At 45.1% G+C, this 26828-nt stretch overlaps 1 protein-coding gene across 1 annotated transcript in view; it reads left to right on the forward strand.

The window, feature by feature from the left end:
* dlg3 (discs, large homolog 3 (Drosophila)) overlaps positions 1-26828 on the forward strand; it is a 237362-nt gene that overhangs the window by 44347 nt on the left and 166187 nt on the right. The window contains exons 6-7 of the mRNA XM_041196283.1: positions 1586-1730; positions 2762-2912. Coding sequence (XP_041052217.1) covers positions 1586-1730; positions 2762-2912 — 296 coding nt within the window. The remainder of the gene's footprint in view (positions 1-1585; positions 1731-2761; positions 2913-26828) is intronic.

The raw sequence follows: 26828 nt of genomic DNA on the forward strand, positions 1-26828 counted from the left end.
AGAGGACTGGAGGATTGCTAATGTTGTCTCATTATTAAAAGAGGGAAGAAAGGAAGAAAGGGCAGACCGGGAAATTACAGGCCAGTCATTTCAACCTCGGTGGTGGGGAAGTTACTAGAAAGAATTCAGAGGGACAAAATATATCTGCATTTGGAGAAACACGGATTAATCAGGGTTAGTCAGCATGGATTTGTTAAGGGAAGGCCGTGTTTGACAAATTTGATCAAATTTTTTGAGGAGGAACCAGGATTGTCAATGAAGGAAATGCATTTGATGTGGTCTACATGGACTTTAGGAAGGCTTTTGATAAGGTCCCTCATGGTAGACTGGTCAAGAAAGTAAGAGCCCATGGAATCCAAGGAAAAGTGGCACATTGGATCCAAAATTGGCTGAGGCAGGAAGCAAAGGATGAAGTAACTTACTGAGAGGTGGTTGCTATTGTGTATCTAGACATTCAAAAGATATTTGGTAAAGTACCACATGGTAGACTTGTTAGTAAAATTGAAGCCCATTGCATTAAAGGAGCAGTGACAGTGTAGATCTGACATTGGCTGAGACGGAAAGCAGGGAATCGTGATGGGCAGTTTTTTCCAGACTGCTCGAAACAAAAGTGGTGTCACACAGAGGTTGGTATTAGGACCATTGCTTATTTTTTGATTATATATTAATAATCTTGGACAGGGTATAATTTCAAAGTTTGCAGATAACACAAAACTCTGAACTGTATTCAACAGTGAGGAAGATTGCAGCAGACGTGAGGAGGACATTGACAGATTGGTAAAATGGGAAGATGGCATATTAAGCTTTGTGTAGAGAAGTACAGAGTAATGCATTTTAGGAGGAAGAATGAGGAGAGGCACCATGAACTAAATTACACAATTTTAATGGGGATGCAGGAACAGTGAGCCTGGGGTTTTACATAACACAAATCTTCGAAGGTGCCAAGGCAGGTTGATCAAGCTTTTTACTTTAAAAATGCATCTTTCACTTTATCAATACAGCAAAAGCAAGAAAGTTATGCTAAACGTTTATAAATCACTGATTAGGCCTCAGCTAGAATTTTGTACCCAATTCTGGGCACCACAATTTGGTAAGATGACGAGGGTGCAGAAGAGATTTATTACAGTGATACCAAGGAAGAGGGACTTCAGTTATGTGAAGAAACTGGAGAAGGTGGAATTGTCCTTTTTAGAACAGAGAAGGTTAAGAGGGATTTCAATAAAGGTGTCCAAAGTTTTATGGGGTTTTGAGTACAAAGGCAGAAATTGTTTCCACTGACAGGGGAATCAATAACCAGAGGACACAGATAAGCAATTGGCAAAAGAACCAGAGAGGAAATGAAAATTTCTTTTACACAGTGAGTTGTTATGATCTGGAATGCATTGACTGAAAGGGTGATGGAAATAGATTTAATAATAACTCTTAAAAGGAAATTGGATAAATACTTAAAATGGAAAAAAATTGTTGAACTATGAGAAAAGAGCAGGGGAGTGGGATTAATTTTTCAAACAGCCTGCCCAGGCATTATGGACTGAACGGCCTTCTCCTGTGTAAATGTGAATGCCTTGCTCTTTGTGCTGGACAGGTCAATAACATCAGTCTGCAGGAAGTACGGCATGAAGAAGCTGTGGCTGCTCTCAAGAATACCTCAGATATGGTTTATCTGAAAGTTGCTAAACCTGGTGGCAGTCACCTCAATGACTTATACGCGCCTCCTGACTATGCTAGCAGTAAGTAGTTACAGTGTGTCAATTGTACAATGTTACCTTACTGACAATATTACTATAAGGGATGAAAATTTGTGGAAGATAGGGTTTGCGTGGCAATTATGTGAGCAGTGATTCAGTTATTTAATTTTATGCCCATTTTGAAACTGAGGCAAACTGACTGAGAAAATTCCAAATTTGAATATAAGTATGTACTTGGTTTGCTCATCTCAGCTGCTGTATGGCATAGGCACTAGAGTTATCTAGTACCTATGAGTTATGGAAGGGATTAATGAAACTGAGTTCGCCCTAAATTGCCAGTAGCCCCAACAGCCAATCCTGCCACTTAGCTAATCTCTACATGCAGTCTCTGCAATTTGCCTTCATCGGTAGGAAGTAGTTAGTGGGATTTAAATGATGCCTAGGTGTTAAAATACACTGAGGCTAATTTCTGGAGCAGAGGTGAACTTCTATTCACATTGCTGCCAAACAGCTCCAAACAAGACCAAATTTAACATCAGGATCATAGTTTGTTATCAGCCCTGTTGCTACAACCATAAAACTTTCCATAACTGAATCCATTACCCGCTTGGCACTTTGGCCCTATACACAACATGTCGCACTTCTTATTCTTACACATTCAAGACACAGCCTGATTTATTCCCCAATCTCACATACTTCTCATTCTGACATGCTCCACTTCTGATATACTGCTGCCTGATTTACTCCTTGTCTTGGACCACATTCTGAGCTGGCCCACTCTCTGGCCTCACGTAGTCCGCAGCTTGTCATTCTTACTATGATCAGTCTGGAACCTCAGTAATTTTCGCTGTCTTTATGGCAGGAAATGTTTGTACTCTGCAAGAAAACAATGGGTTTATGTCTGGAGATCATGGGGGTAAACCCACTTTCAAGTTCTCAAGAAACAACATTTTAAAATCCAATATATTGAAGTACTGGGCATCCTAGACAAAGTCATATTTATTCTGGCTAGCATGTAACATTTGGAATTGAGCAGTTTCTTCTAATTCATTGCATTTATCATTCTGATGCAGCATTTTCTGCCCTGACTGATAATCATGTGAACTCTGGTATGGGTTACATGGGTGGAGTTGAGAATAAACCCACATATCCGCTGCCAGCAATCACTTCAGGACGATATTCTCCAGTCCCTCGACATGTGATGGGAGATGAAGACTTCACAAGGTCAGTTTCTACTGGAACACTGCAACAGAATGCCATGGCATACAAGGCTATGGGCCTAGCACTGGAAAATGGGATTAGAATAGTTAGGTACTTGTTTGACCAGCGCAGACTCCATGGGCCGAAGGGCCTTTTTCTGTGTTGTAGACCTCTATGACTCTATGAGAATGCTGGGCTGAAATGCTTGGGATGAAAGAAGTTGTACATGTCAGCTATAAATTTTCCTTAGTAGAATGGATATGGGAGGCTCTGATTGTTTGGCAGCTGTCATGATAAATGAGAGATCACGTGTGAACAAAATCTATTGTCTATTTCTTTGAAGAAATAAGGAACATGGACAAAAGGAACTAAGTGGAAGTTATGTACTTACATTTCAGTTTTTGATGCAATGTGTCACACAAAAAGTTGGTTCTCAAGATTGAAAGACATGGAACGGAGTAAACTACTGAACTTAGCTAAATCAGAGGGAAAAAGGTAGTTGCTGCACCTGGCATATTAGCATGGAGAAATGATTAGCAGGTTGTTTCAGAGATCAGCACTTATGACTTGATCCATTAAAGATGGTGACTGGCTGACAGGGAATAGCCAGTGGCAGTGGTCATATGAAGAGAGGAAAGCAGTTCTGTGTACCATGGTGCCGCAGCCACTTTCTCAAGGCAGTTCCTCAGCAATCCTAGCAATGCGTTGGAGAATAGATTTCTGGACTGCTATGGGATCCCGCAAACCACTTTAAACTCTTGTATCTGCAGTAATCTGAGTTTACATGAGTTCAGTCTGAGCTTTCACTGCAGCAATAAGACACTGAGTGGCTTCTACTTGAGCTGTGATGGAAGCTGAGTATTAGTCATCAGATGCTAACTCATGGTTGGGACCATAAGTATGCTAATGGAATTGGCCCCCCCTTCTACGTTGGAAGGAACAGGCTTCAAGCTGTGCACAAAGTTATGTGCAAGATTAATGTTAGACTCCTCCATACTCCTTAACAGTAACCACAGGCATTCTAGCTTGCTTGCCAATGCACCAAGCATTTCAGCATGCATACGCATCAGCCTTTTTCTGCAGGCCGCCCCATTGCATTCCTCATCCAAGTGCTCTGCAGCGGAACACATGTGACCTTGCCTTCTGCCAAGCTGGCACCTGTGCTACCTTTTGCCTCTGCTCTGGATACAGACCATTTTTGCCTGGTGTCTCACTATGTGAAGATCACATTTCTAAGCTACCCTTTAAAGTACACAAGCTATCAGTATTTGAGCTGGTTGATAAGAGTATCAAATGATGGTGTTTCTTTATGACCAATCTCTTTCTCTTCCACTTCTTGCTTCTGTATCACTGCCTGGCTAGTTCTTGAGTATCAGAAAGGGCAAAAGCACAAATAAGTTGCAGGGAGCAGAGAGGGGAAAAGCAAGAGGTACATGCTTAGACCACCTGCAGCTTGTCAATTAAAGAGACGAGCAGAGAGTCACAAAATACTTGTGTGAAATTAGTATCTCTATTGCAACAGCATTTCTTTAAATCTGCATCACATGCCATTCCATCTTTCCCATGTCATTCCTATCATGCAGTATCCATCCTATTCATACTTCATATCGTCCCCATTCCATCCTTCATCCCACTCTTCCTTCCTACACCATCCCTATCCATCATTCCACACCTCCCATGCTGTTCTCCCATCATACCACCCATCACCCCGTACCCACTCCCATGCCAACCACTCCCTCCCTACTCCTCCCCATGCCATTAACCCACTATGCCTTCCCCTGCAGTCCATGCCTTCCATCCAGGCCCTTCCTCCATTGTTGTCCATTCCCCATCTCTCTCCCCCTCTGCTCACTCACCCAAGCTGTCCCCCACTATCCTTCCTCACATGCCTTCCCTGCCTTTCCCTGAACCAGTAACTGAGAACGTGGAGCAGTGGGAGCCGGGGTGGGGGGGGGGGGGTGGGGAGACACGGTGCTGGAGCTCAGCAACCAAGGCCAGGGAGCAGTGAGAGACGTGGGCCAGTAACCAATGCCAGCAAGCAGCGATAGTCACAGACGAATAATCGCGACGTGTGCATCAGTCTCTGCACACCAAATCAACCCATGTGGACAGACAAAACTTATTATAATTATAGATTGTGGGATGAAGGGGAAGTGGATGTGCCAAGGAGTATTAAGTAAGAGCTTAGCGTAACCTGCATCTGCCCTGCCACTGACCATGGCCTCATACATGACCACCATCTCAATGATGAACACTGTCTCTTCCATGACATGCAGTCGTGCCTGTCCCCCACCTGTAGCAGCTGCTACCTGCAGTTGTGTGATACCTTGTCCTGCAAAAGAGGGAAATTTGTCAATAAGTGTGGTGCAATATGTTTGGGTGATATGCCTTTCATGGTTGAACAGCTGGCAATGTGGGAAAGATGTGAGATGTGGATGTGAGATTTATAGCAATGCAAGTGTGGGAGGGTGAGGTGAAGCTATGGATGTGGAATGAGTCATAGTCGATAGAAATTGTTGTTAGGTGTATGAAGGGGTGGTGAATTGAGCAGTCTGTGAGTCTAGTGGTACTGCTGGTGGGATATGGCATTTGAAGATGTACTCAGTGACTTGTGGTCATTATACTTATTGCGGCATACATCCAGGTACTCAGGTCTACACTCCACAATGACCACAATAATTGTCTGTTCCCACTGCCTTTGTTATATCTCTCTGGAGGGGCTCTGGTCTCTTGTGGTTGGAGAACCTGTTTACTCCTGTCCACCTTTTCCACCAATGCCTCCTATGTTGCAGGAGGGAATCTTGGAGCATGCTGTCTACCATGTTGTGCCATTCTTCTGTCTTTTCCAGGTCAATTTCGCTTTTAGAATGACTTCCAGCACCCAGTCAAAATGGACCTCCCCTGTGTGACATGAAGCCTGGCTTTAAGCAGTGCAAAGCTAGTTTAAACTCATGCTAGCCTTTCACCATTTCTCTGACATGTATTCTCTCAATTTAGCTTAGCACTGGTTGCCTTCTACAGTCATGTAAATGAGCAGGCAGCACAAAGTTTGTATTAATCACACATCACAATCCCTGCATTTATTTTTGAGCATTATCGAATTTTGCAACCTGAATATTTTTGGATGCCTACAGCCCTACGCACATCTGCTGGAGGTAGTTAAAATCAACCTTAATCATCATCTGTGTCTGTGTCAATATATTTCTGTATCCTGACCTCTGTCTCCCTCCATCGCTGCTGTTGTACTTGAATACCTTTATATCTCTGAATCAGTATTATGTATTCTAATCACTGCAATGTAGGATTAGATTGCAGCCTGCCTGTAGGTGGAGTGACTGATTATGCAACAACCAATTGTAATACAAAAATTACAATCAAGGAGTTTAGGGTGGGGACTGAAAATCGGAGCTATCATGGCTCAAGACATTCAACAGCGAGTGGCTGAGTGAGTACTGGGATATTCTATGATAACCTTCTGAACAATGATAAATTACATGGTGCTTAGACATATAGTAAAGGTGAAGTACATTTACTATCAGAGAACTGTTAATTTGTACCTTCAGGAAAGTACTTCCTGGTTATGGAGCAGGCTGCAAGTCCCTGAGTATTTTGGGCTGTACACTTTACAGAAAGCAGCAAAGCACAAAGCCTACATATCATTCATATCTTTATAGCACAACTTTCTCACAGGCCCTGTGTGTCAGACATTTGAATTCTACACAGCTGTACTGTGCAGCATTTAACTTCTAAAATGTAAGCTTTGGTATTGCGATGCAAATTGTGGGAGTGCATTATAGGTTGAAACTTGTTAATTTAATCCTGCAGAACTTGAAAGTCTGCATTTGTAGTATTTTGTGGAATTTCAGGCAGCCAACCTTGAAAATCACATTGATGCATCGTAGAATTACCAGAGATTATATGATTTAAAATCATAAATTGTGAAAAGGAGAATTAGAAGCTTATATAGGGTAACTTTTTCAAGGCCCTACACCACCACTAAGGCCTTGGACACAGCCAGGAAATATTGGAGGATTGATGCCATGCTAGCTATATTTTTCTGTTTTATGAATACATTTCTCTGATTTCCAAAATATCCACTGGTTGCATGTGAAATTTACTTCTATATGGCCAAAGTCCTTAAATGGGACTCAAATCATCAAACTTCTGATTCTGAAGCAAGAGCATTATGGATTGAACCAAGTTAACAGCATGCAGAGAGATGTTGGTTGCTTTGAGAAAGACAAATTACATTAGACTGAGATAGAACAACTTCCTATTCAGCACCACTATTGGAACTTATGGCTGGATCTTATGGGGGTTGGTGGGAAAGTTGGTCAGTAGGCGACGCACTTGGAAGAGGCCCACCCCACAACCGTAACCCATTGCCAGGGGGCTAAACAAACTCACAGTGGGACTTCCACCCCTCAGTAGACAGTAAGTCCCACCTTCGAAAGCTGATAGTCAATCAGATTGGCCAGCAGCTCTAGCAGTCCCATCAGTGCCAGAGCACAGTAGTGGCTGCTGCTGTAAGAAGGAGCAGGAAGAAGAGGGCTGGCTAGCCAGAGACAGGTAAGCACTGGACTTTTAGGGCAGAGAGGGATACAAGAGCCCAGGGAGTGGCGAGTGGGGGAACCGGGTTTTGGAGGACAGACAGCAAGGAACGAAGGGGAGCATGACATCTTGGGGGGTGCCCCTGATGTGCACAGGGCACCTCCCCCCCTTTCCTTCCCCCTTTTTTCCACTGACATCAAAAAATAGACTGCCCAGTCCTACCTGCTATGCCATGCCCATGTGTAATGGCATGGGCAGCATAATATCCCGGTAAATTAGTTTGGTAACAAACTCAATTAACCATTAATTATTTATTTAAATATGGCAGGTGGGCTGCCAATTTTGGCACCCGCCCACCAATCTTGTTATGGCGACAATTTTGGGGTAGGCAGGAAGGTAGTGGGCTGGGCACTCCTCGTAATTTATTTGCCCCCCACCCCCACACCCCCGGCTGAAAACATGCACGCTTGGGCAGGGGGTGGGGGAACCATAAAATGCAGCCCCTAGTTAGCATTATGCCAGTACTGAGAAGCACATCAGTAGTGCCATCATAAGGGAGTTTACTCAAATTTAGAGTGCCCTTTGAAAAGGAAATGATCTAAATGATTTTTTCACACATTTTACTCGAAGGAACTCTAAAGAACTGGTGTCAATGCTGGGGTAATATCTTGTAGCTAATAAAGGGATCACGGTAAGGCTGCAGAATTACCTGTAATTGGACCCTTTGATTTTTTTTGCTTGTAATTTTAAAATAAGAATTCCAGTCTTGCTAGTGTACAGTGTCTTTTAAATAATGCCACTCCTCTAAAGCTTGAATAAAATCCTATTTCCTTTTAGCCTTAGCAATCAAAAATTCAGATTTGATTTCAAACTGGTAACGAATGCTTAAGAAGAGCATGTTGGTCTTTATTGTCTTTATCCTGGCCAGCAATGATATGGCAGATATTCCATCTGGTTTAGGCACTATGTATAGTAATTGAATGTATTCTCTGAAAATCACCCAAATTCTCTGATCACTTAAAAGTTGCTGGGAAGTGAAGTGTTTTGGATTAGTTTTCTGAAGTAGTACTTCATAGAACTGCATAGGGTTTACACAGCAGAAAAATGCCATTTGGTCTGACGAGCCCTTGCTGGTTTTTATATTTCATACAAGTCTCTTCCCTCCCTAATTCATCTAACCCTATCAACAGATGCTTTTATTCCTTTCTCCCTCATGTACTCACCTAGGTTTCCCTTAAATGTAACTATGCTCGTTGCCTCAGCTATTCTAGATGGTAGCAAGTTCCACAGTCTAACCTCACTCTGAGCAAAGAGAGTCACTGGCATATAGGGATATTTCTTACTCAGTTCCTCCAATCTGTGCTCCATGGTTTATTCTGATGCATGGTGCCATGAGTTCTGTGGCCAGGGCTGAGAGGAAGTGGGTACCCCTGTTTAGTTCCTTGATGGAGGGAGAATTCAGGGCACTGGAGATAATGCAATAATTTGTGCCCTGAATTCATCTTCCAACAAGGATAATTATTGTGCATAATTTGAGTGTGGGCTGTTAACACAGGATTTTAATCTTTCTCTAAAGTGAGTCAGGGAAAACCATTTCCTCAAGTCTTGGGAGGAGCTGCAACTGCACCCAGTGAAATATATTTTCTGAGTTTAGCATATCAGGGCACATATTGGATCTATTATAAGGGTGCATCACATTGAATAGCACCAGATCTGTTTTGTTTACATGGAAAAGCCAGGAGTTAACCACATTTTGTCTGGATGCCAGGATTTTGATCTAAATTTTATAGTCAGCATTCAGCAGGATTGTGGAAATGTATGAATTGCATTTGGTGGGGATGGGTGGGTGCCTATTTTCCTTTTTTTATGTATTAATATGATTGCGGCTGCCATGATGGTGCTTGGCAAAACATTGATTGGAATTTAATGCTGGAAGAGCGAGCAATGAATGAGGCTGGGGGGAGTGCGTGGAATTGCACCAGGAAGGCCATGTCAAGTGCTTGACATCAGAAGGAAAGCGCCAAATTATTCTGGTGGTGGGGAGGAAACAGTATGGCAATACTGATGGCATGCAGCGGGGAGCTTTACATGCAATGAATTCTCATTAAACCACAACTTTTAGCGATTCAATGCACCTTTGCAATTAAGTTGGAGGTGCAGGCGAATCACATGGCTTCGCTTTCCCAACTGGTTAAAGCTGTGGTGAGCAGGTGGAGCAGTCCTGGAGATGAAAGGTGAGCCAGTTGGAATTACCTGCCATCACTCAGAGATTGGAAGATGGGAGAGGAGGCTAAGAAGCATCACAGGGGAGGTTGAGGGTCACTGAGTAGAGGTCGAAGGTCATTGAAAGGAAGTCAATGATCACTGAGGGGAGTGCAGGTGTCACTGAGGATGATAGGGGTAACTGAAGGGAGAACCAGAGTGAGTTCAGGCAATAATTGGATGAGTTTGAGCAAGGCAAGGTTGAGCCCCGGGATCCTGGGTCTTGGTGACTGTGGAAAAGGTCATTCTTCCACAAGGGCAAAGTTTTTGGTGAAGGTCAGGTCATCATTCTGAGCTCTGCTGAACTTCTGGAGGCAAAATGGGTCTTATCTTCCAGTGTTCCTGGAGCCTCAAGCAGAGGAGAAACTGTGCAGAGGAAGGTTAGAACTGGGTCCATTCAAACAGCAGCCAGGAGACTAACAAGGGATGTGACCTGTGGCAGGGCCAGACTCTGAGGACAGTCAGGAGGGAACCAACCAGGAGCAGTCCAACGGAGATCAGTGGCATGTCCCAGAGTCTGTTGCATCCACCTGCAGGTGTCTTAGAGTCAATGCCAACGATGGCTGAGGATATCTGTGTAGACAGTCACTGACCCGTTTGCTCCCCTACAGGATGACCTGTCACCCCCTTGGACGAGGAAGGAACCCAACGCTTTAAAAGTCAGTGTGGCATTAGAAGTCAACATCAGTAGCTCCTTTCAGTGCTCCACAAGTGATATGTGGCATCCCATAGGCAGCCACACATGACTGCATTAAAGAGGTGATTAAGGATCCCTTTAAAAGGGCTGGAGAGTTTGTACAGTTCAGATCTAGAGAGCCAGCTGAAATATCCATGGGCTTAGAGGCTATTGCAGGCTTCTCACAAGTTCAGGGGTTATCAACTGTATGTATGTGGCAATCAGAGGCTGCAACCTTTATCAACAGAAGAGGATACCACTCCATCAACGTGCAATTGACCTCCCAGTGTGTGTTTGGTTCCCAGGGAGCTCTTATGATGCATAAATCTTCACGCTCCCAGGTGCCACATCTATTTGAGGCCGCCACACAGCTGCATGGATAGATTCTGGATGACAGGGGCTATCCCCTCAAGATCAGGTTGATAACACCAGTCAGGAATCCTTGAACTCCAGCCGGGGAGCGCCGTAATGTATCCTGTGGTTCCACAAGGGCTACTATATAGCGAACCATCGGATTGTTAAGAATTACACTCCGCTGCCTGGACCACCCCAGGGCAGAGCTCTTCAGTATGCACCTCAGAGGGTCTCCATGATTACAGTCATCTCCTATCCATTATGCAACTTTGTGCAGTAGATGGGGGAGGCCTTGCTGACCATGGATCTAGAGGGGCCACATTCTTCATCTGATGAGGAGGATGGGGAGGGTGGATCAAAGCAGGCAGGCCTGCAGGTTGGGGTTCCAGCAGTAGATGCCAGGGCGATTGACAGACAGGCGAAGGAGGTCTGTGAGTCCCTCATTCTCAACAGATTCCAGCAGGCATGGTGCCTTTGAGGAGCCATCAGCTCTCGACATTACATCCTTGGAACCTCAGCATCTCCATCCAACAGATCACCAGTAACTGTCGAAAAGCCACTCCAGTCTGTCAGTCACGGAGATGTCCATACTCAGCCTTCACCAATACAGATTTGCTACTTAATCCACAAGCAATCACACTGCTAACCAGGGCACTACAATAGGACATGTGAAGAAAGTGAACAAAACTATTTAATCATGTGCGTCACTAACATAGATTGCAACGTAATGTTTGAACACTGTGCCACCCTCAAGTGCCTACATATTCTTTCCCTTACTCTTACAGTCACTACAACATGGTGCGATGCCATCATTTGCAGCTAAGGTAGAGGCAGGCTGCTGAGTGCAATGCCCCATTGCCTGAGATAATTTTGGCAGCTATCGTCTGGTTGCCTGAGACCAGGTGGGCCCTGGCATGCTGAGGGATTCCTGCGCAGGTGCACCCTCTTTGGTTTTGGCTGCTGCAGGCACTGGGGTCACTGGCAGAGGAGCTGAGGCTGCACATCTTCGGACCACCCTGAGAGGAGCCCCCAAGGAGGCAAGCTGGTGCTTCTCCTCCCTCCCAATGAGCGACGGCAACCCCCTCACTATGAGAGGAGGAGGGATGCCTGGAGGAAGACGCAAACACTTCTTGCCCCTCTCGCCTAGCCACGGCTGTATACAGCCCATGGATAAAGTTTTGGAATGTAGTTCCAAGTGCATATTTGACAGCCACTGATTGGTCCAGAGAACCAGGCTTTTCATGATGGTTGCCAACTTCTGCACAGAGGAAGCCAACTGCTTGCATACCTGAGATATGGCAGACCTCATGGCTTGAATGAATTTCTCCATCATTTGTGTACATCTGTGCATGTCTCTGGCAGCTGCGCCAGATATCCCCCTGCTTGTCACTGCATCTCCAGAAGGTTCCGTGTGGCCATCACCAGAGGCCTGTCATCAGCTTGTGGCTCAGCATGGGCCTGGCCTCCAGTGATCCTCCAACTGTCAGGTCCCTTGGCTGTCTTAGTCTCCATCAGTTGCTTCAGTGTGTCTGTGATGTGCTCAACAGATTGTGACCACAATTCTAATTGCGATTGCATATCCACCAAGGTGACTGTATCTGCACTGGCGGAATGTGTGGCTTGTTATTCTTTCAGCTATTAACTAGAAGTTTGAATTTCTTTTTCAAAGTTATTGGTCTCCATGGGAATCGTAACATGTGCCTTATACTTCATTCATCTGCCTGCACACTCCCTTCTCTCGCTGAAACACATTGCTTGTTGCCTTCATGAGAGCAACATTGATCTTATGCCACCATTCTGCTAACCCTGGCCGTGTGGAGGAGATCATTGACCCACTTTCTACATTGCACACAGGTGTGCCTAAAGACCCCAAGGCTGCTAACTTCCACTGTAATCCTTGTCCAGGTTTCCTTGGTCAGGCAGGTCAGTCTCCTGATGCCATTGGTGGTGAAGAGCACCCTGCCCCCCCGCCATTCCTGGGCAGCCTAGAGGAAAACCTACAGGGAGGCATTGCTGAATCATGGAGCCATGTGTTGTCTGCCCTGAGTCATGTGCCAATTCAGTCTGGAGGTCGGGGTGATGATCTGGGTTTCCTATCAGCCTCTGCAACATCAATGCTGCTGAAGGCATGTCCAGATGCTGTTTACAAAAGGCATCCGGATCTCACACCCCGTAAACTGACGCTGGGTTCGATAATTTCCTGCCCTTCCTAATTACGGAAAGAAGTAACAACTAAATTCCGCCGTTGTCTCCGGTACTTGGTGTTGAAATTGCAATAGATGGTGGTAAGTCCGAAAAAACATGGTCATGTAAAATTAAGCAGAGTATTTGAAAATTACGGGGTTGCCAGAAATTGAAGGCCTTTTACTGCTAGCTGAAACTTGCTGGCTGAGATTAGCAGATCAAACAACTTCTCTTTTCGGAGAGAGTTGGAAGAGAATGAACTTGAATATGTATTATGCTGTTTCTCATTGAGATGTGTAAAAGCCTGATAGATTTGGATGAAGATGCAATTGTGAGCCCCCATCCCCAGCTCATGAAGATGGGATATCATTGGCATATATAACAGGACCCAGAAGGCTCTGAAAAATAGAGAGGGAGAAATTTGCTATCCGATGCTATTCGTAAGTCTTCACAGTTGCCTGGAACTAGGACGGAACAGTACTACTCCAGATATAGTCAGAGTATAGCTAATGCAACAGTTCTATGTGTTTGTTGCAAAAGGATGTATGTAAAGAGTTTCTCCCACTTGTTTCCCTTTCTATTAGCGTTGGTACACTAGAGAGTCTTTTCAGCACCCAATAATAAGAAGCTTCTTTAGTTTCCTTTATTTTCTAGGCCTATTTATAAAAGCCCTTTTAGTGCTCTCCATTTTGTGCCTCCTTTGTTGAAATTATAATTAGTTTTATTTGTTTCTCCAGGTTTCTGTGAGTTTGCAACCCTCTACGTCTCTTGATGGAAGTGAGGTATTTTTATAACCACAGGTACACCATGGAAGTTTCCCACATTACAACTGGGAAGGACAGGGTCCCTGATTCTGAGCTATACAGAAGATGAGCTGCATTTATAAGAATTTTAGGAATTCCAAATGGTTAAGGAGGGCACAGCTAAGACACTGGTGTCGAAGGTTTCAGATAACCTGAGATGATCTGGAGTGTAATTGGGCATTGATCAATGTTGTAGTTTATGACTTGAATTGGTTCGGAAGAAGTAGTTTTTAAATTATAAATTATAAAAAGTGCTTAAAATTAACCAAATGCATCATTGTAATGTAAAGACTTCAAATTTTCCAGTATAACATAGACCCGGATGTCCCTCCCTAGAAATGCACCACCAGTTTTGTGCTTTCAGCATTTGAACTTCCCCCTCAGGCTTTCATTATACAATGAATTTGTATCATATGCCAGGACTATTCATGATTTGTCAGCTGTTTGGGAGTTGTGACAGTTTTTGGCTTGCAGATGTTGTTCAGCTTTTGCTGATTGCAGGTTGACATCTTTGGAACTGAAATGTACTATATCATTTGAAGTCATAACCAATGCTAGCTGATATAATACAGTATTGACAGTGTGCTGCAGCTGATATTCCAGCTGACCCTATTGCTCAAGTTGAAGCTCATACTACCTTGTATGATTTAGCAATCAAACTAGTTCATAGTAGTAGATTTTTAAAAAAAGATAAATTCTGGTAGTTCTCTACTATTGTTCCCCCAGTGATCATCTTTCTTACATTCTGCAATTTTTTTCTCAATTTCACTCAGTACTATGCAGAACATTTTTTGTGACACATCATTTTCACTTGATTAATTTATCCTCTGCCAATCCAACATACAGGAGATCTGGAAGATACAGGCTGAGGGTAGCAATCCCCAACCTGTGCACAAGGATTGTGACATGGTACAATGAGACCCCAGTTGCCTGGAACATGTTGGCAGCTGTGCAATGTATTTCCCAAAGAAGGTGCCAGAAAAGAATTGATGTCCCGCATGCTGTAGAGTATGGTCTTTAATGGGGTTGTCAGTATACAGTTCAATGATGGTCACTAGGCACTAGTGCAAGAGAAGGACAAGATGAGGTAACAATATCACTCCCAAGAAAGAATGCAGTTAGTAACATAGAAACAGTCTTTGAAACAGTAACATTGATTCTTTCTCAAAGCTACTGCACTGGGACAGTTGTTGACTGGAATCATGCTCCTTTCATATGCCTGTCACTATTGTCCTGAATCTTATCACTAAGTAAACAACATGAGCTTGAGGCTATATGCATCAGCCTTCAGAGATTCGGCCTAAACAGCATATTTTTTTAATTAGACCCAACACTTAATGGATATTAAGGTGCAAATCCATGTGTCCTTCTTAAATGTTTCTCACCTTTAATGGGATGTATACTGTGAAATATGAAGATTTAATTAAGTATAAAAAATTATGTGAGATATTATGGAAATTGGTGTCACCAGTGGAATGGATAAAATTAATATATTATGGGTGGAATTTCCTGTACCCACTGATGTCGTGCGTGGCGGGTGTGAGTAGGCAATATGGTGGGAAGGTCAAAAATCGGTTTAATGATGCCGTGAAACCAGTTTGCAGTCATCTGCTCCGCCCATCAATGGTGGGCCGCATTTCATGCCGCTGCAAGTCGGGAATTCGTTGTAACACATCTGCATATCATTATAAGCCCAACTTACTGGAATCATCCCCCTATGCTGGATCATCCAGACATGTCAGCTGATCGCACACGATGTGTTTCACAATAGTATTTATAAGGCATGCACCTGGCGAGCTGCACCTTGAGGATAACTCAGATGTGAGTGCACACTAACATTGCGCAGCACTCACAAGGGTCGCCTGTTGGGCCTCAAGGTTGAGATGCCGCGCATTCAGGCAAGGACAAAGAGCAAGTCGCATTTTCCCACTGGCTGACAGTGTGGTGCGGAGACAAGAGCTGCACTGTGGTTGAGGTGAGTTTGGCGGGGGGCTAGGGCTGCACTGCGGTTGACGGTAGTACACAAGAACGTGGGGGGAGGGAAGCAGCCACACATAAGGGAAACCTTGTATAAAGTGAACATTCCTCCATAGCTCAGACAATTCAGGTGCAACCCCATTGACATGCTTGGAGGCAGCTTATCTGCCCACTCAAGCAAAGCAGAGGCCTGAAAGTTCCACCAACTGCTCCGGAGTTTTTCTCCCCTTGGGCACAGTCTGCAAACTAATGAGCACTTTAATGGACTGCAGAACAATTGGACAACTGAGCATGTTGTACAACCTCCTTGGGGAAGATGGCCATGAAGCAGTTACTGGTGCAAGTGCTCACAGCCCCTCGCAATGTCATCATTCAGGTTTGGAGTAATCTCCCCTATGGTTCAAGCTAACAGTGCAGCCTTGCAGTGCAGGTTAGGAGACTGCCTGCGCCTGAGCTGAGAGCACAGCATGCAGTCTAGTGGGTGAAGCTGTCGCCAATCAGACATGTGGAGTGGGGCAGGGTGCCATTGACTGCACTCATGTGGCTCTCAGATCTCCATGGCAACAAATGTTCAACTATGTTAACCACAAGGGCTTCCACTCACTGAATGTTCAGCCTGTGTGCAACCACCACAAACACATCCTGCAGATCTGTGCACAGTTCCCAGGAAGTGTCCATGACTCCTCCATTCTCAGCAGGTCTCAGATCCCTGATATCTTCCAAGGTTCACAGAGGCTGCAGGGTTAGCACCTCAAGGACAAAGGCTACCAGCAGAGGATGTGGCTGTTGACACCTGTACGGCGGCCTCAGAGTGCAGCAGAGCAAAGGTACAACAAGGCTCATGCTGCAGCTTGCACCTTGGCGGAGCAAACCATCGAAATGTTGAAAATGAGGTTCTGGTGCCTGGTGGTGGAGCCCTGCAATATAGTCCAGAGGATATCACGCATCGTTGTCACCTGCTGCGCCCTTCACAGCCAGGCACTGCAACAGGGAGAGGAGCTGACCCAGGTTGAGATGGAGGAACTGCACATCTCCTCCATTGAGGAGGACGTTGACGGGGATGAAGATGAGGAGTCCTTGAAGGCAAGGATGATGTTGATGAGGCCATCGCACTGGCAAGATGAGGCAGGTGCACTTGGGGGGCTCTCAAAGCTGCTAGATTCGTGGAGGATGATGACGACTTGCAGTGAGGAGGCATCACTGATCCTCACATTGCATCTCTGAACATTTGTCTCCTGTGTGGCAGATGGCAGCACATGTACCCTCTGTGATAAGGCTCCTGTCTTGGAGACACAGTGGGTGCCCATAGTCCCTACATTCCAGGAGGATGATGATGACATGCAATGGGGACACTCCATAGATCCTCACGTAGCTTATGTGAATGTCTGACTCCTGTCTGAGCAATGGCAGCTCGCTTGTGCTCTGGGAACAGGATCATATCATGGAGATGCAGCGGGGAAACCTTAGCTTCTGATCCTATGGCATCCTTCATGAGCTGAACCCTTCAGAACCACACTGTCACTGGACACAGAGGCTGATAAGATGCGGGGGCCAGCCGCTCCTCAAAGATGCTGAGAACACACCGAGAAAATTACAAAACTTTGTGCCACCGGCCCAGAACATTGTGGCAGCAATTATAAGCCCCATCGAGGTGCAGGCATGACTCATGTGTCCAGTGACTGTAAAGGTACAATGTGCTGGCAAGGTTGCACAAAGCACAGGGAAGAGGCCCTGGACAGAGATATCTGTCTTTACCTTGTGCAGGGAGCAAGGGTTCACATTTGAGTGAAATGAACACTGCTCATCAGAACAAGGACCCATAGGCAAGGAGACATTCTTGGAAATTTATTAATAAAGTGAACCTCATGTACAAGTGATTAACACCCGTGCCTAAGCTGTGCAACTACATCTTCTTAACCTTTCTAACCCTGCCATTATGTCTTGGTGCTCCCCAGACATCCACAGCAGAGGCAGAGGCAGCCTGCTGACTGTTACAACCTGTCTGTGATGACGTTGATGGGTGTCCTCTGGAGGGCCGAGACCTAGAAGGCACTGGCCTGCTTTCAGGATCCTGCTGTGTGCAGTGGCACCCTCCTCGACCTGTGGAGATGGATTTGCTGGGCTCCCAGGGGAAGGGGATTCGCTTGGGCCAGACATTTCCAGAGTCACCTGGGTGGATGGCCCTGGTGTGTGTATCTGCTGATCTTCCTCCCTATGGGTCCCCGAGGGCCCCTGGCTGACTCCTTGAGGAGAAGGGGAAGTTGGAGTGAATAGAGCTGCCCTGTACCCTTCTCGTGTGCACATTGTTGGAAGCCAACTGTGACATCAGCGATGGAATTCAGTCCGCACAGCAGTGCAGGACTAATGTCCAAGACCAAGGTACCATTGTTGACCTCAGTGCGTTGGCATGCGGTGTTATCACCTAAGCCTGAGTGAGGACGGACTCCTCTATTGTGCCTTGCATCCGAAGAGTGCAGCGGACATCCCTTCCTGATGTTCCTGAGCTTGCCTTTGCAGCTCCAGCAACTGAGATATGACCGAGTCCAGAGGCTTGTCATCTGACTCAGACTCAGCAGAGTTCTGGTCTCCAGCAGTCCTCTGAGTGCCAGAAACCTGGGAAGTCACTGCTGCCACCTGTTGTGGGTCAGACAATGCAATGTGCTCACCCCAAGGCTACTCTAAAGTTTGGTCCCACCGAGGTGTGTGTCTCTGTGTGCTGGAGGGTGTGGGTGAGCGCTGTGATGAGGGTTCCATGAGGGTTTCAGGAGATTCCCCTTCTGAGGTGTCTTTGGGGCTTGAGTCAAGGACCTGGGTCATGGACTCCCTTGGCTGCTCCCCAGATGTGTCCCTGTGAATGCAAGGAGAGATAATTAGTGCATGGCAGGGGACTGTGGAACAGACTCCATCACTCACAGCATGGTTGTCTAGTGGATGTTGCACTGCTGGATCCTCACTTGGTTGAGCACCGCTGACCTTACTGTCAGCACGGGAACAGTCCAGATCTTCACTGGCCAGCTGGATGACTATATTTTCAAAGTCCATGAGGACCTTGCTTTCAGGCATTCCTCCACCAGTCTGTGACCTCTCCCTTTTGTTATGTACCAACTTGTCCTGCATGAAGACAGATAGAGAGAGTGTAAGCAGGACACCTGCCAGGCCAGATGATAAGTATGCCTGGCATGTGTGGTTAGTGAGTAGTCCCATGAAAGGGATGAGGACATGAAGGTGTGTGTGTGAGAGAGTGAATGGTGATGTCCCTTGAACTGGCAGTGTGAGATCCCTGTGGATGTGTGATGGGTTTGTTAGTTTGTGAGTTGAGGGTAATGAGAAGAGTGACTTACCCTGGCAGAATAGAGGAGATCATTCATTCCCTATTGGCACTGAGTCGCTCTCCTCTTTTGCAGGGCGTTGGCACTGACCACCGCTGCCATCGCCTCCCAAGCCGGAATGTGATGTTGCTGCCCCACCTTCGGCCAGAGCAGGTGTAGAGGACATCACGCTGGGCCTCCACAGCATCCAAGGACGTGTAACTGATTCAACGGGCTGCAGCGTTCTCGCCTTTCGGGGCCACGTCTTCTGTGCAGCAGTCCAGGGCTAGAAGCACTGAGAGGTGTGCGCATGGCTGCACTTTAAATATGGTGCCTGGAGTGAGGAAGTGGCGAGGTGATGGCATGGCAGGTGAATCAGAGGCCACCCACCAGCAAAACGTGTTTCCCAGGAATGCATGATTAATGAGGCGGAATTGGGATGATACAGCGTGAAAGATCACCATTGTGGCTGGCAGGTAAACCGTTCCTTTTCCTGCCTGCTACCGCACTTAGCATAAATCCGGGACGATTCCACCCTATGTGTATGTATGCAGTTATGCTCTTCTTTGTCAAGCACTTTCTTCAAGCCTGTGCCCTACTTTATCTCAGGTTACAGCCCTGAGAACAAAGGGGCCACTTTCTACTTCTGGGGAAGCAGAAGCCCACCTTAATACCTCCATAATCTCGCTCTCTTCATGAAACCATGCCCTGAAAGGGCTTTGGTGACCATGGACTTCTGTGCTGGTTATGCTTGGCAAGGCACCGCACTGGTTTGCTGTTGCCTTCTGCAGATGGCTGACCAGGACTCTTACCATCTGCCATATATCAGAAAGATTTACAGGTGGATAACCAACCTGTTCTGCTGCGTTATGAATGCATCTTCCATGGCCATCAACCCCTGGGGTGGGATTCAAACCTAATGCTGCTCTCTCAGAGATAGGGATGCTCCCAGCTGTGCCATAGGACCTCACCTCCATAATATCTGGCAAAAAGAAATTAATGCATCAATTTCTTGAGATATTGCTGCCACAATTTCCAAAGAGTTAAAGTTGAGTTTCACTAACAGTTGTGCTTAGTATTGCCAACCGCCCCGATTGTCCAAGAGTTTCCTGGAATAGAAAATTGCTCTCCTGGGTAGTGTTCCCTGCAATCCGGGAAATATCTGCAATTCGTTCTGTATCAATCTCATTTGAGAGAAACCAGTGTGTAAACAGAAATCCTTCCAGCTTCACACCCTCACCTGGAGCCTACCTCCCTGATTCTCAAGACTCTAGGTTCCCAGCCATTCTACCTGCCATTTTAAATAAAGCAAACCACAATTTCTTGGGAGCTGATCCTGCTTCATCATGCAGTCTGATCCAGCTGCACGCCCAGTGAAGTTCCACACTAGATGCAGCGAGACCAGCTAGTCAAGAGGAAATTCCTACTCAGCTGTGCTTAGAAGTGCCGCATGCAAATTCTATAACTGGTAAACAAAATTATTAACAAAAGTCCAGCTTTATTATCCTCTACATTATTTAAGACCTGCCGTTCATGGACTGTGTATTGCTCATTCTTCTTGTTAAATAAACACTCTGGAGTACCAAGCAAATATCACCTTGACTCTACCCTGTTCTTTCTTAATAGTTGGAAAATGTCCAACTTTCATGTACACAACATATTTATATTTCACAACAGCAATGTAAAAGATGAGTTTATATGATCAAATTAACTGAGTTATGGGTATCTGGGTATAAGGTTCTTTGATTTAGTGGGCTCTACTCACTCATATGTTCCTGTTTACCACAGTTGTATGTTAAGGTCACAGCTTCCATCAGTCTGCTGGCACTGCTGCTCCTTGTTTAGCCAAAAAAGATCTGGGATAGAATTTAATGCCCTTCTCCCATGGCAAGTTTGGTGGTGGGGATATATAATCGCGTGCATCCCTGTCGTCTTCCCACCTCCACCCCGATTAAATCCATGGTGGGAAGGCTGATGGATGACCTTCTTGCCCTGCTGTCAAGCGAGGCCCTTAAGTGTGCAATTAATGGCCAATTGAGGGCCTCATCACACCAAAGCTGGTATTAACCCAGTGACAGACGGGGGACTCACCATTCAGGCAGCACGTAAACCTGTGCAGGGTTGCTTGCGAGCACCTGGTGGGAGGAGTGGGAGTGGAGGTTGGGGGAGGGGGGGCCCTTGTTCAAAGGAATTCAGTGTCTGCCGAGGGATCATCCATCAGAAAGGGGGACCATTGCAAGCCATCCACTACTCTTGCTGCTGAAACCCCTTCCCCTAAGACTCACATCCCATGACCCCGCCCCCCCATCACTCAATTGTGGCCTGGGATCCAGCAGTAATACTAGGCCTCAGGTAGGTGAACATACGAACAGATGAATTAGGAGCAGAAATAGGACATAGGGTCTCTCAAGCCTGTTCCATCATTTGATAAGATCATGGCTGATCTGATTGTGGCGTCAACTCTACTTTCCTGTCCACCCCCATATCCTTTGACTCCCTTCTGTTTGTGTTTTTTAATTAATTATAAGGTAGCTACTTAGGGATTATTTAAAAACCCCTGGAAGGAAAAAAACTGTTCAGACCTGTACTCTTATTTCCCAGTTTTTACTGTTTTTTCCTTCTGGGTTTACTCTTTTTTAATTTCCAGCTATTTACACAAGTACCCTAATAACAAATTACTAACCTAGCTATTTACAGACACTCCCTAACAGCAGTTACTCACCAACTAATCAACTTATGGAATTCCTATGATGTCACTGTTTGATTTTTATTTTCTTCATTAAGTCAGCACAGGCTATCTTCTAAAAGTACATTTTTCGGTAGTTTCCTCACAGGTCCGCCTCTTCTCATTATTCCCTGCAGGTGAGTGAAAGCCCTTGAGCCTGGGTCTCAATTTATTCTCTCCTCAGTAGTTTCCCTGCAGGTCCGCCGCTTTTCCCGTATCCCTCCAAGAGGGAGTGTAGTATTGGTAGCAGCCACTGCAACCCCAGTGTACTGATATTCAACAGAGCTGCTGGCCACTGATTGACCGGCTGCTCTCGGTGGGCAAGACTTCTGCCTCTGGCCTTCTTGATTCCAGGGATGGCCCACCACCTGAGTGGCACGAAATGCAGTGGGCCAATCCTAAAAGAGGTGATGCAAGGCTCTCACCAGCTGTCTAACTAGCAGGTGAGATCCCTTCCACTTCCATTAAATACCACACCTTTGAGTGATAATGAAAGGATATTCTAGAATTTTATTTGATTAACTTTGAGAAAATCTTTGGGTGCAAATTCTTTTCATGGAGTGTCACTTGAAACTCAACACTTTCAATGTGTGCCCACTCCTTTGGCTGCTTCCTGCAAGGACTGCACAACATTCTTTGAATATAAGGGTTTACACAGTGTCCCTTGAATGTGATTGAACACATTGATTTGACACTATCTTGACATCACACAGCCCAACTGGCTGATGTGATGCCAGATCTCAAATTTGGGCAATGCGTGTGCAGGCTAAAGATTTGTTGTTTACTCAAGGTAAAACAAGATGCTGCAAGATGGGCCTTGCACTAAAGTTATTTGAAGGGTCAAGCAACCTGATTGCAGGTAAAGTCATTTTTCTGAACTTTATCTATTTGCAGTGTCTGGAAATATTCTGGAGTGTTTTTGGAGGTGTTGTGGTGAGTTCCTGGATTTGCTAGAGAATGTTGCTGCACTCTACAGGACTAGGCCAGAGGATTTGGTGACCCATCCACACAAAGGCTTCAATAGGTATGTGGCAGCAAGGGCAGTGCCTCTGGGTCTGCAGCACGAGAGGGAGATGATACAGAGGCTGTAGAGAGAGCAAGCTCCATGCCTGCCCTCTGCCAAGTTGGAGTCAGACTCCTCCATGAATCTTGACAGTGCCAAGAGGCTGTCTGCCTGATGAACATCTCAGTATGCATACCCATTCAGCGGTCTCCTGTATGTCGCCCCATTAAAACATCATCTAAGTCCTCTGCAAAAATCCTTGTCTGCTGCCTTGCCCTCTGGTGAGCTGGCAAATGAATTATCCTTTCCACTTTACCTAGCTGCAGGCCTGAAGGACTCAACATGTGCAGATCTCAACTTTGTACTTATCATCAAGTGTAGTGCTAGTATCTAAGCTGGTGGCAGCAGGTATCAGATCAAGTGATGGGGCCTCTTAATTAGTGCTTTGCAGTTGCTCTTTTTCCTGCTCCTGGGCTCGTATGGCAGGGCAGGCAGCAGTTCTTAGGTGTCTGAAAGCTGGAACTCAGAAGTCGAAGGCTGGCATGAGGGAGGAGGGATGGGATGGGAAGCAAGAGGTCCATGGTCACATCATCAGTAACTTGCTCATCGTACCATCTAGTAGTATGAAGATGTGCTACTAATTGAGAAGGTGCATAAGGTAGGAATAAGCTATCATCTTCAATCTTCTCAGCGATGTCAAATGCCATGGGCCCCATTGCAAGTGGTCCCATAATGCTGAGAACTCTATCCTCTGTCTGGCTTCAGAGATGAAGGCATCCTTGACCCCGCCAGTTCTGCTCTGCTCCCTTCTATAGTGTGTCACCTTGTCCTGTGTTATAATTGTGAGGTTTATGAGATTATTATGTTTTGGGACTGTATGTTTAAAATTAGACTAAATGAATGGGGGTCATGTGAGCTGCTCTGAAGTCTGTTTGACAATAAGCCTGGGGGCTTGGTTTGATTGTTGGAGATCAAAGGAAGGCATTGATTGTTTTACTGGGAAGAAGGTGCAAGGTATTTACACTTAGAGACAGTGGCAGCAGTCTCTTAGTTTATAATGAATAGACTCTGAATCTCTCAAAGTCCCAGAAAGGTGTTGTGATTATTGGGTCTACTTAGATACAAGGTTAATGTGTTTCATGTCACCATGGAGAAGAAAGCAGAAGAAGCGATTTTTGAGATTAGGTTACAGGCTTCCCTACAAATCAATGAACATCACAGATAGACAACAGTTCTGTGTGGTCAATAGAGAGAAAAGACACCTTAACTTCATGATCTACTACAGTTGGATACAGAGGGAGACCGTCTCTAGTTGAAGAGATGCATCCTGCAACCTTCTATTGATTCTGCGAGATTTGTTCTGATATGTCCGGGGGAAGATGAATCATCGGAATAGACTTTACTGATGGAAGGGGATTTAAGAAATTCACTGAAAACTGAGGAAAGCACCTGGAAATGGTCACTCAAAGTTACTACTCAGCAAAACAGGGACAGGAACTCATTAGAAGCTGGGAGCAATGGTGAACTGTTTGCTATATGGACTGTAATTCTGTGGAAAGTGTGATGTGTGATAAGTATAAAAGGAGAATGTTCCCCTCTGTAGTTTGAAGTATAATTTGCTTACAAAAAAAGTGTTTAGTCAATAGTGCTTTTAGTGAATAGTGCTTTTAGTCATTTGTTACAGTAAAAGTATTAAAAGGTGAAATATTCCTTCAGCTAGTAACTGGAAATTCAAATCTATTTTTAAAAGTTATCAGTCCCGATGGAGATTATTACACTTGCAATAGAGTATCAGAATATCAGTGGTTGCATAACACTCTGTTAGCCCATCATAGCTGGATGTATGTGGAAACAGCAAGAGGTGGGTGTGAGGCTGATAGCAGTGGTAGATATGTGAGCGTGAGTATCTGGATGTTAGCCTTGGGTCCTGATTACCAAGGAGTGCTGCTGGTTGAGTGATGAGGGTGTAGTGCATTAAGCAATGTGAGAAGCAGGTGGAGTGATGGGTAGGAGATGTAATGGGAAGATGCATTAATTAACCAACTGCATGAGGTCATTAGACTTCTTGCAGCACTGGTGCCATGTTCTTGGATCAAGGCATCAGAAATTGACCTTCATTGCCACCTGCTCTCAATTCCTTCCGAAGGTGGTCCTTGAGAGCCTCCAGGGCCCCACATACCATGGCATTTCGCTTCCTGCCAATCTGCACCACCAGCATGCATTCATCACATTGGAACACTCTGTCTGCCCTAGGGTTCAATTTGCAATAATTTGCATTGCAGCAGTATTTCTGTACAGATAAGGTATAAGCTGCCTTTAAGAGAGCAGGAATTGGCTGAAACAAGTGTTTGGCAAGCAATGCTGCCGGAGCCCATGCTTTGCACAGGCAGCTTGGCGAGGAAAGGAGCAAATTCAGGCAAATGAGGTGGGTAGATGAAAATTATGTCCTGCCCACCTTGATTTCAACAGTCGTGGGCTGCTTGCAAATAACGATCCATGCACCCAAATACCAGGACAGACCAAAATCTAGCTCATAGTATTTATATAGCATTTTTCAAAAATATGAATGGAATAGAATTCCTAATTCTTACTTGGAATAAGCCTAATAGATTGAATATCCTTTTCTTGTTCTACGCATTCTTACGTCCTCAAGCATGCACTTAACAGGGTCAAGCATGATTCAAGAGCAGAGCTGCAAAAGTTGCAGAATTACCTTATCTGACTGTCATTCTACAAGACTTTGTTGTCCAACTGCTAGTTTGTTGCCTCCTTTGGTTGTGTGTTGTTGCACATTGTCTATTGTTTCTTGTCTACATGTTGTGGTGCATGTGTTCATACATTGTCAGTAAACTGAGAGCAGTTTAATTGTGCTAGGATGTCTCCATCTCCCAATGTTCCAACACAGAAACATCTGCAAATCTGAATTTAGAACTGTTACATTTTCAGAAATTTCTTGGCAAGATTCTTCAGCGTTTGCATTAATGACTAGGCTAAGGAGTCACAGAATAAGTGCTGAATGGAAAATTGGCTTAACAGCTCAGATATGGAGTAGCCATAAATAAGATCTTTTCAGATTGGGAAGTAGGTAACAAGTGAAATGTAATTGTCAATGTTGCGATTTGCTATTTTCAATGTATACTAACATCTTTCATGACACTGTTCCTGGTAGGTTGGAAGGTACGCTATTTCTTAAGAATAAGAGCAATACACATGTAATGCACAGTGCACTATTATGATACTAAAGTACATGTGTGGGTGACTTAGTGTGTCTTAAAGCCACAAAGTGTTATTCTTGCACCTTTGCAGAGTTATTTAGAAATTGATGTTTGTGGGCATCTGCACAGTTCAATTCGCAGCAGAAACAGCAACTTGTATTTATATAATGCCTTTAAAGTAGTAAAATGTCCCAATGTGCTTTGCAGGATTGAGGTGAGCAAGGCAGTGAGATGACCTGTAGGATACTATAAGTGATGGTCGAAAGAACATGGCCTTAAAATTCTGAGACAGGGAAGACAGTGAGAGATTGGGAGCCTGAACTTTGGGCAGAATCCAGTTCTGCCAAGTTGCTGCTTCATGTAAAACATTGTGGTCATCGAGAAGAACAGCTGGATTTTCCACATGCCTCAACATCATGGTTACATGAGAGAGTTCCCAGAATACGCGGGGATTTTTAAAAATTCTTTCACGGGATGTGGGCATCATTGGCTAGGTCAGCATTTATTGCCTATCCCTAATTGCCTTTGAGAAGCTGGTGATGAGTTTCCTTCTTGACCCGTTGCAATCCATGTGCTATAGGTATTCCCACTGTGCTGTTAGGAAGGGAATTCCAAGTTTCTGACCCAACAACATTGAAAGAACGGCAATATAGTTCCAAGTCAAGATACTGTGTACTTGGAGGGAAACTTGCAGGTAGTGGTGTTTCAATGCATTTGCTGACCTTGTCCTTCTGTGTGGCAGAGGTCATGGGTTTAGAAGGTGCTGTCGAAGAATGCTTGATGAGTGGCTACAGTGCATCTTGTAGATGGTACACACGCTGCCACTTTGCGACAGTGGTGGAGGGAGCAGATGTCGAAGGTGATGGATGGAGTGCCAATCAA

Source organism: Carcharodon carcharias, chromosome 9 (assembly GCF_017639515.1).
Source record: "Carcharodon carcharias isolate sCarCar2 chromosome 9, sCarCar2.pri, whole genome shotgun sequence".
NCBI lineage: Eukaryota > Metazoa > Chordata > Chondrichthyes > Lamniformes > Lamnidae > Carcharodon > Carcharodon carcharias.